Source organism: Ranitomeya imitator, chromosome 5, assembly GCF_032444005.1.
Source record: "Ranitomeya imitator isolate aRanImi1 chromosome 5, aRanImi1.pri, whole genome shotgun sequence".
In the NCBI taxonomy this organism is placed as follows: Eukaryota; Metazoa; Chordata; class Amphibia; order Anura; family Dendrobatidae; genus Ranitomeya; species Ranitomeya imitator.
Window position 1 is genome coordinate 363,686,762 of NC_091286.1, and position 19,013 is coordinate 363,705,774.

At 43.8% G+C, this 19,013-nt stretch overlaps 1 protein-coding gene across 3 annotated transcripts in view; it reads left to right on the forward strand.

Annotated features, from left to right (window-relative positions):
• ASRGL1 (asparaginase and isoaspartyl peptidase 1) overlaps window positions 1-19,013 on the forward strand; it is a 75,830-nt gene that overhangs the window by 47,065 nt on the left and 9,752 nt on the right. For all 3 annotated transcript variants that reach the window (XM_069726614.1, XM_069726613.1, XM_069726615.1), the window contains exons 4-6: window positions 4,687-4,841; window positions 8,000-8,118; window positions 15,601-15,711. In XM_069726614.1, the coding sequence (XP_069582715.1) occupies window positions 4,687-4,841; window positions 8,000-8,118; window positions 15,601-15,711 (385 nt within the window). The remainder of the gene's footprint in view (window positions 1-4,686; window positions 4,842-7,999; window positions 8,119-15,600; window positions 15,712-19,013) is intronic.

Here is a 19,013-nt window from a genome sequence, read left to right on the forward strand (position 1 = left end):
GGATCTTGGCGATTCTGACATTGTTTTCTCGTGACGTATTGTACTTCATGTTAGTGGTAAAATTTATTCGATATAACTTGCGTTTATTTGTGAAAAAAACGGAAATTTGGCGAAAATTTAGAAAATTTCGCAATTTTCCAACTTTGAATTTTTATACCCTTAAATCACAGAGATATGTCATGCAAAATACTTAATAAGTAACATTTCCCACATGTCTACTTTACATCAGCACAATTTTGGAACCAACATTTTTTTTTGTTAGGGAGTTATAAGGGTTAAAAGTTGACCAGCAATTTCTCATTTTTGCAACACCATTTTTTTTTTAGGGACCACATCTCATTTGAAGTCATTTTGAGGGGTCTATATGATAGAAAATACCCAAGTGTGACACCATTCTAAAAACTACACCCCTCAAGGTGCTCAAAACCACATTCAAGAAGTTTATTAACCCTTCAGGTGTTTTACAAGAATTTTTGGAATGTTTAAATAAAAATAAACATTTAACTTTTTTTCACACAAAATTGATTTCAGCTCCAATTTGTTTTATTTTACCAAGGGTAACATGAGAAAATGGATCCCAAAAGTTGTTGTACAATTTGTCCTGAGTACGTTGATACCCCATATGTGGGGATAAACCACTGTTTGGGCGCATGGCAGAGCTCGGAAGGAAAGGAGCGCCATTTGACTTTTCAATGCAAAATTGACTGGAATTGAGATGGGACGCCATGTTGCGTTTGGAGAGCCCCTGATGTGCCTAAACATTGAAACCCCCCACAAGTGACACCATTTTGGAAAGTAGACCCCTTAAGGAACTTATCTAGATGTGTGGTGAGCACTTTGACCCACCAAGTGCTTCATAGAAGTTTATAATGCAGAGCCGTAAAAATAAAAAATCATATTTTTTCACAAAAATGATGTTTTTGCCCCCAATTTTTTATTTTCCCAAGGGCAAGAGAAGAAATTAGACCACAAAAGTTGTTGTGCAATTTGTCCTGAGTACGCTGATACCCCATATGTGGGTGTAAACCATTGTTTGGGCGCATGGCAGAGCTCGGAAGGGAAGGAGCGCCATTTGACTTTTCAATGCAAAATTGACTGGAATTGAGATGGGACGCCATGTTGCGTTTGGAGAGCCCCTGATGTGCCTAAACATTGAAACCACCCACAAGTGACACCATTTTGGAAAGTAGACCCCCTAAGGAACTTATCTAGATGTGTTTTGAGAGCTTTGAGCCCCCAAGTGTTTCACTACAGTTTATAACGCAAAGCCGTGAAAATAAAAATTCCTTTTTTTTTTTTTTTCACAAAAATGATTTTTTAGTCCCCAGTTTTGTATTTTCACAAGGGTAACAGGATAAATTGGACCCCAAAAGTTGTTGTCCAATTTGTCCTGAGTACGCTGATACCCCATATGTGGGGGTGAAGCACTGTTTGGGCGCATGGCAGAGCTCGGAAGGGAAGGAGCGCCATTTGGAATACAGACTTAGATGGATTGGTCTGCAGGCGTCACGTTGCATTTGCAGAGCCCCTGATGTACCCAAACAGTAGAAACCCCCCACAAGTGACCCCATATTGGAAACTAGACCCCCCAAGGAACTTATCTAGATGTGTTGTGAGAACTTTGAACCCCCAAGTTTTTCACTACAGTTTATAACGCAGAGCCGTGAAAATAAAAAAAATCTTATTTTTCCCACAAAAATGATTTTTAGCCCCCCACATTTTTATTTTCCCAAGGATAACAAGAGAACTTGGACCCCAAAAGTTGTTGTCCAATTTGTCCTGAGTACGCTGATACCCCATATGTTGGGGTAAACCCCTGTTTGGGCGCACCGGAGAGCTCGGAAGGGAAGGAGCACTGTTTTACTTTTTCAACGCAGAATTGGCTGGAATTGAGATCGGACGCCATGTCGCGTTTGGAGAGCCCCTGATGTGTCTGAACAGTGGAAACTCCCCAATTCTACCTGAAACCCTAACCCTAACACACCCCTAACCCTAATCCCAACGGTAACCCTAATCACACCCCTAACCCTGACACACCCCTAATTCTAATACCAACCCTAATCCCAACCGTAAATATAATCCAAACCCTAACTTTAGCCCCAACCCTAACCCTAACTTTAGCCCCAACCCTAACCCTAACTTTAGCCCCAACCCTAACCCTAACTTTAGCCCCAACCCTAACTTTAGCCCCAACCCTAACCCTAACTTTAGCCCCAACCCTAACCCTAACTTTAGCTCCAACCCTAACCCCAACCCTAGCTCCAACCCTAACCCTAGCCCTAACCCTAGCCCTGATGGGAAAATGGAAATAAATACATTTTTTTAATTTTATTATTTTTCCCTAACTAAGGGGGTGATGAAGGGGGGTTTGATTTACTTTTATAGCATTTTTTATATCGGATTTTTATGATTGGCAGCCGTCACACACTAAAATACGCTTTTTTTATAGCAAAAAAGTTTTTGCGTCTCCACATTTTGAGACCTATAATTTTTCCATATTTTGGTCCACAGAGTCATGTGAGGTCTTGTTTTTTGCGGGACGAGTTGACGTTTTTATTGGTAACCTATTTGGACACGTGACAGTTTTTGATCACTTTTTATTCCGATTTTTGTGAGGCAGAATGACCAAAAACCAGCTATTCATGAATTTCTTTTGGGGGAGGCGTTTATACCGTTCCGCGTTTGGTAAAGTGGATGAAGCAGTTTTATTCGTCGGGTCAGTACGATTACAGCGATACCTCATTTATATCATTTTTTTATGTTTTGGCGCTTTTATATGATATAAGCTATTTTATAGAAAAAATAATTATTTTGGCATCGCTTTATTCTCAGGACTATAACTTTTTTATTTTTTTGCTTATTATGCTTTGTGGCAGCTCGTTTTTTGCGGGACAAGATGACGTTTTCAGCGGTACCATGGTTATTTATATCCGTCTTTTTGATCGCGTGTTATTCCACTTTTTGTTTGGCGGTACGATAATAAAGCGTTGTTGTTTGGCTCGTTTTTTTTTTTTCTTACGGTTTACTGAAGGGGTTAACTAGTGGGACAGTTTTATAGGTCGGGTCGTTACGGACGCGGCGATACTAAATATGTGTACATTTATTGTTTTTTTGGTTTTTTTTTTTTAGATAAAGAAATGTATTTATGGGAATAATATTTTTTTTTTATTATTTATTTAGTATTTTTTTTTTTTTTTTTTTTATACACATGTGGAAATTTTTTTTTTTACTTTTTTACTTTGTCCCAGGGGAGGACATCACAGATCGCTGATCTTACAGTTTGCACAGCACTTTGTAAGATCGGCGATCTCATTCATCGCTGCAGCGTTACCAAGTGCCTGCAGGCGACCCGGAAGTGCTCCCTGCAGGACCCGGATGCAGCCCCGCGGCCATTTTGGATCCGGGGACTGCAGGGAGAAGACGCTCGGTACACGGTGAGTACATCACCGTGTACCGATCGTCTCAGGGAAGCCCGCAGGGAGCCCCCTCCCTGCGCGATGCTTCCCTGTACCGCCGGTACATCGCGATCATGTTTGATCGCGGTGTGCCGGGGGTTAATGTGCCGGGGGCGGTCCGTGACCGCTCCTGGCACATAGTGCCGGATGTCAGCTGCGATAGTCAGCTTACACCCGGCCGCGATCGGCCGCGCTCCCCCCGTGAGCGCGGCAGATCGCATATGACGTACTATCCCGTCACTGGGAATTAAGTCCCAGGGCACCTCGACGGGATAGTACGTCATATGGGATTAAGGGGTTAAGTGCTGAAAAAAAAATCTTGCTTTTGTTGCCGTTTTCTGAGATCCTAGCTTACGTTTTTACTGACTCCATCTTGGTGTAGATGCAATATTTTGATCACCTCTCATTGCATTTTATTAGTGTTGTAGCAGCCAAAAATCTGTAATTCTGGCTTTTTTTTTTTTTTTGTTAAGCAGTTTGCGATCAGATTAATTTTTTATTTTGATCGGACTAGGAAAGCATATAAGCCGAATGTTATATTTTTAATGGGGCAAAAGGGGGTGATTTGAACTTTTTTTTTTTTTCATAGTTTTAAACTTTTTTCTTTTTTTCACTTTTAATAGCCCCCTTAGGGGACCTAAAGCTGCGATCATCCGATCGCTTGTGCTATGTATAGCTAAAATCACAATCTTCTTGAACGCGCTGGCTTTCATAGGAGGATTGTAATCCTAGGCTGTCATGGTGCCACGTGATCATGTCATAGGTGAGCCGACGGAATGTTAAATGCCACTGTCAGAGATTGACTGGCAGCAGGATTTACCAGGTTAACAGCTGAAGGAGGAACTCCACTCCACCCACGGCTGTTAGAGGCACATTATTGCTGATTAAATCGAGCCCTTATTAAAGGTAGTGAGCTGATATGTCAAAGTTATATCATATGTCGTGAAGGGGTTAAAGTGGCACAGAAAGCATATCTTGAAAATAATGAGAAGCAATGTGGAAATAAGAATATGACAGTCATAACATCTTTCATAGAAACCTTTTTGTTTTTTTTACTATGTTCATATAAACTGTTTTTGCTGCGTTTTTTTTTTTTTAAGAAATGGAACTGATTTTTACAGTACCAGCAAAAGCTGTGAGATATTAGAAATCTCACGCTCGTATGTTTTGTTTTTTTTTGTTTTTTTTCCCCAATGTTCTTCAATGAATTACCTTTTTTTGTTTTATTTAGACAGATCACATGCTTCTGACGTCTAAAGGAGCATCTCTCTTTGCTAAGGCACAAGGCATTCCGGAAGTTAAGGGTGAACAACTCATCACTGAACGGTCAAGAGAGAGATGGAGGCATAATCTAACACCAGGTTCAAACCCAGTGGCATGTCAATTGTAAGCTATACTTTGTTTAAACAACTGTTTTCCAAATTGAGTTCTCGCAGACCCCAGAGTATCTTGGTCTCCGATCAGGGGTTTTCTCAAAATTATAGCAGGCTATGCCCCTTTTACTTGAGAAGGTCATCTGATACCGGGCTGCTCAAAAAAACAAAATGAACAAATACCCTGCAGTAAGTAAATAACATTGGGTACTTAGCTGACACTATTTTGATCAAATAAGCGTAAGGCTATGTGCACACATTGCGGATTTTGATGCGTTTCCGCAGCATTTTTGGACGCGCGGAATTGCATCAAATCCGCAGTGTAGTTCAGTAACAATAATAGTCAATGGGAATTTGAGAATAGCTGTGCACATGCTGCGGTAAAATCTACGCGGATTCGTTGCGTTTTTTTTCCGCAGCATGTCACTACTTTGTGCGAAACGCACCATTGCTGCACCCATTGACTATACATTAAGGCAAATCCGCACATCAAAAACGCATAACAATCCGCAAGAAATCCACATCAATTCCGCATTAAATCCGCAAGCATTTTGGCCAGCGTTTTCTGCCAAGAGATGCAGATTCTGTGCGGAAAATTCTGCAGGCCAATCCGCAACGTGTGCTCTTACCCTTAGCCATACCTGTATGAGTCATAAGCCACCGCAAAAATTTCTGACTGTAAGGAAGGAGCAGCTTTGTCAGGAGCTGGAGATCGGAATGATAAATTCAGATTTAAGAGACTTTGTTTTTACATAGAGCAGAGAAAAGAGCAACATTAACTGGGTAGAAAGGCAAAATGAGCAATTGTAAGTATACAGTGCTATATAATATGATGATTGCAATATATTTAAATAATAAAAACCTTGATGGGAGTGCTTATTTAAACGGGATTTCCTCTATTCAGACAACCCCTTCTCCATCCATATGTTTGTCTCCGTAAAATAATAACAGGGAAGAGGCAGACAGTCATATGACTCGAACGAGGATCGCAACGCAATGCTCGAACTGGCCGTCAGCTCTCCCGACCAGAGTGTGACAGCTGCATAGAAATACATGACGCCATGTTTGGGTTGGGAGAGCCGAAGAGCAGTCCAAGCAATGTCTTGCGATCCTCATTGGAGTTATACGGCTGTTTGACTCTTCCCTTATACTCGCTTCCGTCGCCCGCGCAGTTCCAGAGGTGTCAACACTGGCTCAGCTGGGGATTGCTTGATTTTTGGCTGTAGGAATCACGTGACGTAATAATTGGTCCTGGCTTCACTTTCCCCACCTTCAGGCGTATTGTATACATCCGAAGGAAGTGAGAGAATTTTTTTTCCTTGCTCCAAAGGAAAACATTGAACATTTACACAGCTCCATAGGAAATCATGGATTCAAGTGCGAAGTGTGAAAACCGTGGATAGCACTTGTCCAAGATAAACGGTGGTGTACACGAGCCCTAAGTATTCTTATTTTACTGGGGGAAAACATACGAATTGAGGTGGTTGTCCCAGTGGTGTAAAACCCCTTTAACCTGTTCCTGCCGTTCCAGCCGTGGCTGGTGCCGTTTTCTCGCAGCTGTAAACCATTTAAATGCCACTGTCAATCTCTGACTGCGGCATGTAAATGGGATGCAATCGCAGGAGCCTGTTGGGTTAAACAATTTTTTTTTTAATTTTTTTTTTTTTTTAGAAACAAGCCGGCAAAGCATCTTAATTACACAAAATTGGTATAAAACAGACTGTTCACCTTGCTGGGCCCCATCAACTGAAAAAAATATGGGTCTTAGAAAAGTTTTCCATATTCTGAATTTTTTTTTTGATCACTTAAATAGAAAAAAAAATCTGTACATGTTTGGTATTGCCATAACTGAAATGGCCTGGGCCATCATGTTTCCAAGCACATTTATACCTAACCATGAACACTGTAAAACCAAAAAACAATAGTGTCGTTGCATTTTTACATTTTTTTTGTACAATTTTTTTTAGAATTTATTATAAACAAATGACAAAAAAACAGTCAGACCCGTAACTTTTATTTTTCGGTTGATGGAGCTGTATGATGGTTGTTTTTGCAGGGTGAGATAGAGTTTTAATTGATATTATTTTGGAATAGATGTGAGATTTTAATTGCTTGTTATAGCATTTTTCATGGAATGGCAGCCACAAAAAAAACCCTGCAATTTTGGCGTGGTTAATTTTTATTTTTATTTTTTCGCTCTTCATATTCTGATAGATTGGGCTTTTCTGAATGCAGCGATCTCATGTGTGTTTTAGTTTTAATATTTTTATTTTTAATGGGAGAAAGGGGGATGATTTGAACTTTTATGTTTCTTTATTCATTTTTAAAACATTTAATTTCTACCTTTCACTGATCTTAATAGTCCCTTTAGGAGACCTGTAGCTGCGATCCTCTGATTGTTCTATATACAGCGATGCCACATAATCGCTGCATATAGCAAAAATCATGGTTTCCTTTGAGGCGCAGCCGCAGGCCGGGTATTATAGGAGCTCCATAATAACCAGCACACAGGTTTTCTGTAGGCCCCCCGCTGTCAATCAACGTCCCGCAATCCCGTCGCAGGCGCGCTGATGGAATGACGCACATCAATTCCATGCATGTTAAATGCCGCTGTCAGAGTTAACATTCACGGTCACAGCTCTCCTGTTCTTAAAGGGGTTGTCCCACAAACAAAATAGACTTTAGTCATTTGGTGTTTTTTTTTCAAGCTCTATTGACTAAAATGTATTCTGTTCATGGGACAACCCCTTTAACCTGGAAAATGATGGACTGGTCTGCTCACATGTTCCTACATAATATCTTTCTAATTGAAAAACACTGCACAAGGGAAGACCGAGGAAAGCTGCACTAACAAGTGTGGGAAGAGAAGCTGTAATGATGGTCTATTAGGAAGTGCCGCAAACCCATGTCCTCACAGATACCGTGAACAGCCCCTATACGCCCATATGATCACGGACGTCTAATATGCTGCTGAGTGTTGATTACAGCTTTTCTTTAAGAAGGTAATGACTAGCTCCAGATTTTTGGTGTGTGTTTACCATGGATTTGATTTGGATTTTAATGGAGGCAATGGTTATCAAATCTGTTGCAATTATAATGTCCACTTAGTAGATAAACTGAGTCTCCTTTATCTTAATTGTTTGCCTGTCTGCAATATTCCTGTATTTGTAGAGGTTTGGGAACTGTTGGTGCCGTTGCCATAGACAGTAAAGGTAACGTGGCCTGTGCAACATCTACTGGTGGAATGACGAATAAAATGGTTGGACGTGTGGGTGATACAGCCTGTATAGGTAAGAGAAAGTCACCAGGTTAGGCTCTAGTCTTTTCTTCTTCACCTGTCCACTACTTCTTGTTCACCTATTGTACATTAACAATAAGCAGGGAGAAGATGATAGAGAAGTGTGACTGATGGGTCAGACTACACACAGTTTGTGTGTAGTCTGTTACCATGGAGACACATAGGCCTACTGTCCTGTGTAGGCCTGGTAGCCAGTTTCTAATCAAGTGTTCAAATCCGTTTGCAAAGTGAATTAATTTGTTATAGAACTTGTCCTTAAATTCAGAGATAAAAGGAAAATGGACAGGTTGTAAGTAGTGATGAGCGAGTGTACTCGTTGCTCGGGTTTTCCAGAGCACGCTCAGGTGTCCTCTGAGTATTTTTTTATTGCTCGGAGATTTAGTTTTCATCGCGGCAGCTGAATGATTTACAGCTATTAGCCAGGCATGTACATGTGGGGGTTGCCTGGTTGCTAGGGAATCCCCACATGTAATCAAGCTGGCTAACAGATGTAAATCATTCAGCTGCCACTATGAAAACTAAATCTCCGAGCAATAAAAAATACTCGGAGGACACCCGAGCAACGAGTACACTCGCTCATCACTAGTTATAAGCTGTTGTATTAAACATACCGGCAACCAATTTATGAAATACACAATTTCTCTGATCGCCCATGACGGCACCACGGAGAGAGGGGATCCGCCCACCAAGGACAGGAAACCTACGGATAAAAAGGCGGTACCACTCTCCTGCATCAGTTGGTTTCCTGTCCTTGATGGGAGACCTACGGACTTACCAGTCAGCGTTGGAATTCCGGGGCCAACCAGTCCGATTCAGGCAGCTGGGGTCCCTCTGCCTCGGCTGGGGTGGTGACCCGAGGCACCACCGCTGGGGGCTAGTGGGCCTCAAGGGTGCGTGGAGGAGGTGACAAGGAGTTCGCGGTCACCTCCTCAGGTAAGATGCAGCAGCGGCAACATCCAGGGGGGTCCCTCTGTGGTTGCGGGAGGTGCGGCGTGGCCCTCCCCTAGCTCGCGTCAGCCTGCACACTGCAACGCCATCGGGCTTGCAGAGCCGCGCAATAAGGGTCTGCATAGGACCGGGGGTGCCGGTCAGCAGCGCCATATCTGTACTCCGGACGCCATCTTGGAAAGTCGGCGCATGCCCGGGACTGCGCTGGTCTCGCGAGACGCCGGGGCGCCGCGGAAGCGACTGCGCAGGCGTCGGCGCTCCTCGCCGTAGCTGGACGCTCCATAGATCCCGACATGACGCTTAGGCGTTCTACAAGACGCAGGAGCGTCTGCGCAGGCGCCAGCGTTTCAGCGCTCCTCGTGCCGGCCGGGCGCTACTGCGCAGGCGCCGGGAAGTAAAAAAAAAAAAAAAAAAAAAAAAAAAGAGGAGCAGCGGGAAAGTTTAAATGGGAGGATTTACTTCCCCCAGTGGCTCTGCTGTATATTGGCAGGAGCCTCAGGAGCAGTCGCGTCAGCGCCAGCGTAGCAAGCGTTGTTTTGCGCAGACCAGCAGCAGCAGTATGAGCGACCCGGCATCTCCCTTGCCTGAATCACCTCCACCTATAGCATCGCCGCAGCAGCAAAAAAGGCGGCAGCAGAAAGGTTACCAGGACACCAGCAAAGAACGCCAAAGGTCTCAACACAGCAAGGAGTCCAGCACGGCGTCGGGGAAAAAGCCAGAGGCTGAGAATTCCCAACCGGTATTTATGGGTCCTGGAGGTGGTAAGTTGATCTTCGTGAAAGTTAGAGACAGTAAGGTTATTATTTGTCTCTTTTAGGGAAGGAAAAGCGTAGGTAAAACCAAGCACAAGGTCTGTGCCATCTGTAAAGAGGATCTTCCACTCGCCTGGGAGAAGCAGCTATGTAATTCCTGCATACAGCAGACGGTATCAGAAAGCCTGCCCGGGTTTGCAACAGATCTTAAAAACCTGATTAAAGAGCAGGTGGAAGACACCTTTAAATCCCTTAAAAGGGGAAGAAAACGGAGAAGGACCAGACACAGGTCCCCGTCCCCAGTCTCTAAATCTGACAGCGATAGTGCGAGTTCGGTATCCTCCGACTCCTCCTCCGCGTCTTCGTCATCCACTTCTTCCTCAGGAGGTCACAATTGTTTCCCATTAGAGGACACTGATGGCCTCATAAAGGCAGTGAGGAGTACTATGGGGTTAGTAGACTCCCACCCTAAAAAATCAGCACAAGACATTATGTTTGGGGGCTTAGAACAAAAAAAGAGGAGAGCTTTTCCGCTTAATGAAACAATTGCAGCGCTAATCAAAAAGGAATGGAAAAAACCCATGAAAAAGACTCTCCTAACTCCCAAAAGGAAATACCCCTTTGAGGATGAATCCTGCTCCTTTTGGGAAAAAGCCCCCAAATTAGATGTAGCAATAGCGAAAGCATCAAAGAAATTCGCTCTCCCGTTCGAGGACATGGGGGTCCTAAAAGACCCTATGGACAAGAAGGCGGATGCCTTCCTCAAGGGCTCTTGGGAGTCAGCGGGAGGAGGCCTGAAACCGGCAGTGGCAGCAGCATGCACATCTCGCTCCCTAATGATCTGGTTGAATCAACTAGAGGGTCAATTAAAGGGGAAAACTTCCCGAGACTTGATGCTGAAGACATTACCCGTAATAAGGGGAGCTGCGGCCTTTCTGGCTGACGCCTCGGCAGACTCTATAAGATTAGCTGCCAGGTCGGCAGTATTTGCTAATGCGGCCAGGCGTGCCCTCTGGCTTAAGAATTGGCCTGGCGATCTACAAACAAAAACAAAATTGTGTACTATCCCCTGCGAAGGGGAGTTTTTGTTCGGTTCCACATTAGATGATATCTTGGAAAAAGCAGGGGACAAGAAAAAGTCCTTTCCCTCTCTAGGTCTCCCCTCTTACCGAAAGCCCTTTCGGAACAAGAGGTTTTTCCGTAAGAACCCTGGGAGAGGCCAGGGAAAGTGGGAGGATAAGAGGAACAAGAACAAGGGGTTCATCTTTAACAAAAACCCCAGCGATACCAAGAAGCCTTCTCAATGAAGGTTCGCCCCAGGTGGGAGGGAGATTATCTCTCTTTCTCCCAGCCTGGAAAAAGATTACCTCCAGTCAATGGATTCTAAACATCATAGAATCAGGTCTGAGGCTGACATTCAAAAAATGGCCCCGTCCCTCTTTTACGATGACATCTATAAGATCTTCAGCAGAAGAACAGCTGGCACTGGAAAACGAGGTCATCGGGCTAGTAAAAAAGGGAGTACTCCTGGAGGTTCCCCCACAAGAAAGAGGGCAAGGGTACTATTCCCCTCTATTCCTGAGGAAGAAACCAGACGGTTCCTTCAGGACCATTATAAATCTAAAAAAACTAAACGATTACTTGGACGTTCAAGCATTCAAGATGGAAACGATAAAATCATCTATCAAAATGTTGTTTCCCCAATGCTTCATGGTGGTCCTGGACCTAAAGGACGCATATTATCACGTCCCAATACACAAGGATCACCAGAGGTTCCTCAGGATGGCAGTTCACATCAGGGGAGTCCTAAATCACTTCCAATTTTCAGCTCTACCATTTGGCCTTGCCATAGCCCCGAGGGTTTTCACAAAGCTGATAGCAGAGGTAATGGCTCACCTCAGGGAAGAAAATACCCTAATCGTTCCATATCTGGACGATTTCTTGGTGATAGGCTCCTCCCCGCAACATTGCGAGGATCAACTGGCAATAGTGATGCATTCTTTAAAAGAATTGGGCTGGCTAATAAACGTAGGGAAGTCCAGACTAATGCCTTCTCAGGTCCAGGAGTACCTAGGTCTCACTATAGACTCCAAAAAGATGGAGTGTCGGCTCCCAGAGTACAAGATACAAAAACTAAAAAGTTTAGTATCAAGAACCCAATCTCTCCCCTCCATAACACTCCGTCAGGCCATGTCCCTCTTAGGCTCCATGACCTCTTGTATTCCAGCGGTCCAGTGGGCCCAATTACATTCGAGAGTCCTTCAATGGCAGATATTATCGGAGCAAATCCATCTAGGAGGGCATTTAGACGGGCAGTTGACTCTATCTCCTCGCACCAATCACTCTCTAACATGGTGGAAATCGCAGAAAAACCTTTCCCAGGGAGTCCCATGGGTAATTCAGGTCTCGAAAGTCCTGACTACAGACGCAAGCCCTTCAGGGTGGGGGGCCCATCTGGGCGACCTAGTAGCCCAGGGCATTTGGTCTCCATCTCTGGTAAACAAATCCTCCAACATGAAGGAACTCCTTGCAGTAAAATTTGGCCTTCAAGAATTCTTGGGGGTCCTTCACTCTCACCATGTAAGAGTAATGTCGGACAACCGGGTGGTAGTATCTTACCTAAATCACCAGGGGGGTACCCGTTCCAAAAATCTAATGGAAGTGACCGGCTCAATCCTGCAAATAGCCGAGAGCAATCTCTTATCCCTAACAAGCCTACACATAAAGGGAGTAGACAATTACAAAGCAGACTTCCTCAGCCGGTCCAGCCTAAAACAGGGGGAATGGGAACTAAATCGGTCAATATTCACCCAGATCACAGAAAGATGGGGTGTTCCCAAAATAGATCTCTTTGCGAGCCATCTAAACAAAAAAGTAGCCTCCTTTTGCTCCCTATCTCCTCTGGGGAACCCAGTAGCGGTGGACGCTTTCCTGATATCTTGGGGTCACCATCTTGTCTATGCCTTCCCTCCTCTTATTCTGATTCCAGCAGTGCTGAGGAAGATTCGGGAGGACGGGGCGCTGGTCATCCTAATTGCCCCGTTCTGGCCGAAGAGACCTTGGTTCTCATGGATGAGGAAGATGTCAATATCCGACCCTTGGGTATTACCAGACCTTCAGGATCTATTGTCGCAGGGCCCAGTCTGTCACCCTCGAGTCAAGAACTTGCACTTGACAGCTTGGCTCTTGAAAGGAAATTATTAGAGAGCAGAGGGTTCTCTCCGGGGCTAATCTCAACCCTGTTACAAAGTAGGAAGCCGGTTACAACAAAACAATACGGCAAGGTATGGAAAAAATTTCTGTCTTCTTCAGGTGTAAGAATAGGGAAAGAAATTCCCCTTGCTTCCATACTAGAATTCCTACAAAATGGGTTGGAGATGGGGTTGGCCACTAGTACCCTAAAAGTTCATGTGGCAGCTTTGGGAGCCCTATTCAATTTTGACTTGGCTTCAAACAGATGGGTCTCTAGATTTATCAGGGCAGCAGGAAGATCGAGGCCTCTTCCAGTAAAAGTTGTTCCTCAATGGGACTTAAACTTGGTCCTTAAAGCCCTGACTAGTACTCCATTTGAACCATTACGCGAAGCTTCACTGAAAAATTTATCTCTAAAAACTGCTCTGTTAGTCGCCCTCACTTCTGCCCGTAGGGTTAGCGACTTACAGGCTCTCTCAGCTAATCCTCCCTACACACAATTTCTAGAGGATAGAGTCATTTTAAAAATAGACCCAGCATATCTACCGAAAGTGGCTTCAAAATTTCACAGGTCCCAAGAGATATCTCTCCCCTCCTTCTGTCCCAACCCTAAAAATAAGGAGGAACAAACATTACATACACTAGATGTAAAAAGGTGTCTCTTACATTACATAGAAGCCACTAGAGAGAGTAGGGAGGATCCCTCTCTGTTTGTGTGTTTCCAGGGTCCCCGGAAGGGGAAAAAAGCATCCAAAGCCACCATAGCAAGATGGATCACGGACGCCATCAGTCTCTCATACTCGGCAAGTGGGATGTCCGTTCCCGGGGAGGTTAAGGCTCACTCAACAAGGGCAGTGGCAACTTCCTGGGCGGAGAAAGCCGGAGCTTCCATAGACCAGATATGTAGAGCTGCTACCTGGTCTTCACCATCCACATTCTATAGGCACTATAGATTGGACCTAATCTCCTCTTCAGACCTTACTTTCGGTAAAAGGGTTCTGGAGGCGGTGGTCCCTCCCTGAATGTACTATCTATGCAATTCTCTCCGTGGTGCCGTCATGGGCGATCAGAGAAAAATATAGTTCTTACCGATAACGGTATTTCTCTGAGCCCATGACGGCACCCGTACATTCCCTCCCTTCACTTATGGGTGCGCACATCAAATTAGTGCCATAGTCTATTTATAGTCTTTAAACACGCGGTATCTCGTTATGATAAACAGTTAAAATTTACAAATGTTTTAGTAGTCTCCCATCGTTCTCTATGTAAAACAACTGATGCAGGAGAGTGGTACCGCCTTTTTATCCGTAGGTTTCCTGTCCTTGGTGGGCGGATCCCCTCTCTCCGTGGTGCCGTCATGGGCTCAGAGAAATACCGTTATCGGTAAGAACTATATTTTTTTATATAACCTCTTAAAGCTAGAGTCCTACCGTAAAGGGACTGACCGTTTAATAAAAAATTGGGACCAAAGCTTCTTTCGGCTTACCATAATAAAATAAGCAGCATTAATTGTTGTCTTTGCTGTTCCAGCGACTGCTCCCTGCTGGTGTTTGTTGATTGGGTGCAGCAGTGATGTACTGACTGCAGCATCTGTTCGCTGCAGCCAGTCACTGAGCTAAGCACTGATGGTGAGTTAGACAGCAGAAGACCTGTTGATTGCCTGCAGCGGTCACATGCTGTGGTTGGAACGGCACACTAGCTGCCCTATTAACAAACCCAAATAAAAATCAGTTCTGAAGTCTATCCATATTGCAGTTTTCACTTTGGCCACTAGATGTCTGTCTAACCCGCAGTCTCATAGAGAAAGGACTGTACTGCTTCTCAGTGCTACGTTTCCAGTTTGGAAAAAATCTGCACCTTGAAAGCTGATCAGCCTGTGTTGTATGGGCACCTACCCATGCGGATGATCCATGTACAGTAAGATGCCCTGAACATCAATAAATGCTATTATAGAGTGTTTTTCCAAAAAAACACAGGCAGAGGGGGAACATTTACCAGTGCTAAATGGAAAATGTGTGTTGCTCATTTATTTTCTACAAGACTGTACTCCCTATGGGTATCTCACATTATTATGATATCCTAAAAAACACTTAAATGTAAATAATTTGACACATGCTTACAAAAGAAACCTTTACATTTGTTGTAAGAAACGTGTCTACTTCTAAGTTTGTATTCTACAGAATGACCACTAGATGTCGCACATCGCATTGTAATGGAGAATTAGGGGCGTTCAGCGCATTCCTTTATTTTGTACCTGAACAGATCGAAGCTTCGATGTAATGTAGAATTGCAACAGTCATCATAATTGTATGCCAAAAATATTGCAGTGTTGAGTAGAGCCTTATTCTTTTTACAGTGTAGACCATATGATTGCATGCTGTCACGCACCTTTTCCTGTAAAGTGTCTTATCAGGGTTACAGAATGCATTGGACAATATGCCTTTGTTTTCCTATAATGTGTAATTACTATATCTTCATATTTCTCATATATCTTAGAAAAGTAGACCAAGAAATAACTCCCTTTTTTAATTTTTTTTTTTTTGCACCTTTCTAACAATGTTTTTTTTTCTTATTTTATGCAGGTTCTGGAGGTTACGCCAATAACAATATTGGTGCCGTATCAACCACAGGGCATGGTGAAAGTATTATGAAAGTAACGCTGGCGAGACTTATTCTACATTATATGGAACAAGGTAAATTGTGTATTGTTGTGTGTAACCAGGGTTATGCCTGGAAAGAGGAACGTGTTGTATGTTTCTGTAATTTATTGGAGCAATTTATCACATTTATTGTAGCGGTTGGTTACAACACGGTGGCATGACTTCAAGCAGTTGGTTTGTTTTATATTGTGTGCTCACTGTACAGGTAGATATGAATCACGTTAAATTAGTGTAATTGGGAATAAATGACTCCCTACTGTCTGTCCATGCTACAGCCTCAGTAAAGGGGCTGTTTCATGAATAAATATTACATTTCTCTGTTGGAGTTTTTAAGTTATACTCTAACATGAGATGGGGAATAATTCCCTGGTCGCTGGGGTTCTGACTGCTGGGACCCCCATCAATCCTGAGAGCCCCGTGTGAAGGAAGCAGTAGGTCAGCTATGCACAATGCCGCGCCATTCATTGCGGAGCCACATTTACCCTTGATGAAGCCACGCTAGAGTTGGCGATAGACGTGGGGTCCTCATCTCCTCCTTGATCATTGGCCTATGTTGCCTTCAGGTTTTTCTCCAGGCTCTTGTGATTTATCACCCATATTGGCGTGTGATATATGCCTCTTTGTATATTTCCGCAGTACTGATTTGTTTCTTTTGCACATTTATGGACTTATTGTGCTTTCTTATTTCCCTTTCATTATGCATGTTTGGAACCATTGTGCATGCAGGGAGGGTATTTATGACTGTACTGCTTTTGCCCCATATACAGTAAATAGTATTTATACATTCAGTTTCAAGACCATAACTTACCTTATTGCATTGCTCATTCGGGATTTTAAGCCTAAGGTGACATTGAAGGTGAGGTGTTAAGGTACTGTCACACTAGACGATATCGCTAGCGATCCGTGACGTTGCAGCGTCCTCGCTAGCGATATCGTCCAGTGTGACAGGCAGCAGCGATCAGGCCCCTGCTGGGAGATCGCTGGTCGGGGAAGAAGATGTTTACCCTGGTTACCATCCTAAAAGTAAAAAAACAAACACTACATACTTACCTACCGCTCTCTGTCCTCCAGCGCTGTGCTCTGCACTCCTCCTGCTCTGGCTGTGAGCGTCGGTCAGCCGGAAAGCAGAGCGGTGACGTCACCGCTCTGCTTTCCGGCTGCCCGGCGCTCACAGCCAGACCAGAGAAGCAGAGCGCCGAGGACAGACAGCGGTAGGTAAGTATGTAGCGTTTGTTTTTTTACTTTTTAGGATGGTAACCAGGGTAAACATCGGGTTACTAAGCGTGGCCCTGCGCTTAGTTACCCGATGTTTACCCTGGTTACCGGGGACCTCGGGATCGTTGGTCACTGGAGAGCTGTCTGTGTGACAGCTCTCCAGCGACCAAACAGCGATGCTGCAGCGATCCGGATCGTTGTCGGTATCGCTGCAGCGTCGCTATGTGTGACTGTACCTTTAGTTTTATTGTTGACACCCATGGTGGAATACTTTACATGTGGTAATTAGTGATGAGCTAATATACTTGGTACTCGAGATTTCCCGAGCACGAGTATTTTTAATTGCTCGGAGATTTAGTTTTCCTCACCGCAGCTGAATGATTTACAGGCAACCCTCACATGTAATCAAGCTGGCTAACAGATGGAAATCATTCAGCTGCGGCGATAAAAACGAAATCTCCGAGCACTAAAAAATACTCGGAGGACACCCGAGCGTGCTCAGGAAATCTCGATTAACGAGTATATTCGCTCATCACTAGTGGTAATCTTTGCTCTTTTAAATTTTTTTAAAAACTATATGTCGTTGTTCATTAGTTTTGTCTAATAAATTTATATTGTATTACATTTTTGTGATCCCAATTGCATTTGCACGCTTTTTTTTTCCCTTTTTTTCGTTGTTTCTTGTTTGTCATTGATCCCATATTTATTTTGTGGTTCCCTGAACAGTGTTTTTGTTTTGTATCTCCTATTAAAGTAAGGGCGAACTTTGCTCTATTTGTATTTATTATTTTATTATTATTATACATTTTTATAGCGCCATTTATTCCATGGCGCTTTACATGTAAAAGGGGCAAATATAGACAAGTACAATAAAGATGAGCAATACAAGGCACACACAAGTACAGAGGGAGAGAGGACCCTGCCCGCGAAGACTCACAGTCTACAGGGGATGGGTGAGGATACACTAGGAGAGGGTAGATCTGGTCATGTGGTGGTTCAGTATACTGAGGATCACTGCAGGTTGTTGGCTTGTCGGAAGAGGTGGGTCTTCAGGTTCTTTTTGAAGGTTTCCGTGGTAGGTGAGAGTCTGATGTGTTGTGGTAGAGAGTTCCAGAGTATGGGGGAAGCACGGGAGAAATCTTGGATGCTGTTGTGGGAAGAAGAGATGAGAGAGGAGTAGAGAAGGAGATCTTGTGAGGATCGAAGGTTGCATCTGGGTAAGTACCAGGAGACGAGGTCACAGATGTATTGTGGAGTCAGGTTGTGGATGGCTTTGCCTGTCATTGTTTAGTGTATTGAACTGAAGCCTCTGGGCAATAGGAAGCCAGTGAAGGGCCTGGCAGAGAGGAGAGGCTGGGGAATAGCGGGGAGACAGGTGGATTAGTCGGGCAGCAGAGTTTAGGATGGATTGGAGTGGTGCCAGAGTGCTAGGGGGGAGGCCAGAGAGTAAGAGGTTGCAGTAGTCAAGGTGGAAGTTAAGGGTGTGCACTATTGTTCTTGTGGTGTCGCGGTAAAGGAATGCGCGGATCTGGGAAATATTTTTGGGGCTTGAGACGGTAGGAGGAGGCAAGGGCTTGGATATGTGGCTTGAAAGACAGGGCAGAGTCGAGGATCACCCCGAGGCACCGGGCATGTGGGACTGGGGAAAGTGAGCAGCCATTGACATTGATGGATAGGTCGGGTGGAGGGGTAGAGTGAGAAGGGGGAAAGATGATGAATTCTGTTTTTGTCCATGTTCAGTATTTGTATATGATAATGATTTCCATTTTCTGCTTCAAATGCATATATTAAAAAATCCACTTAGATTTTTAAATCTATATTTGAAAAAAATCACAGTAAAAAGGCCATACTAACCAATACCTGAACACAATACCAATATACTGTAGAATAAACAAAAACCGCATCTATCAATTATGGAGCGCAAACAATAACCAAAAATAATCATACTAATCACAAGCAAGCAAAATAAATATAGTGGCGAAAAACCTACAAAAATGTCTATGTAGCCCAAATATTTAACCATTTTTATAATAAATATTCTTTTATATGACAAGTATTGAAATAGGGGAAAACACTAGAGGGCGACAAACCCAGCAGGAGGAGATAAATCTAATATACAA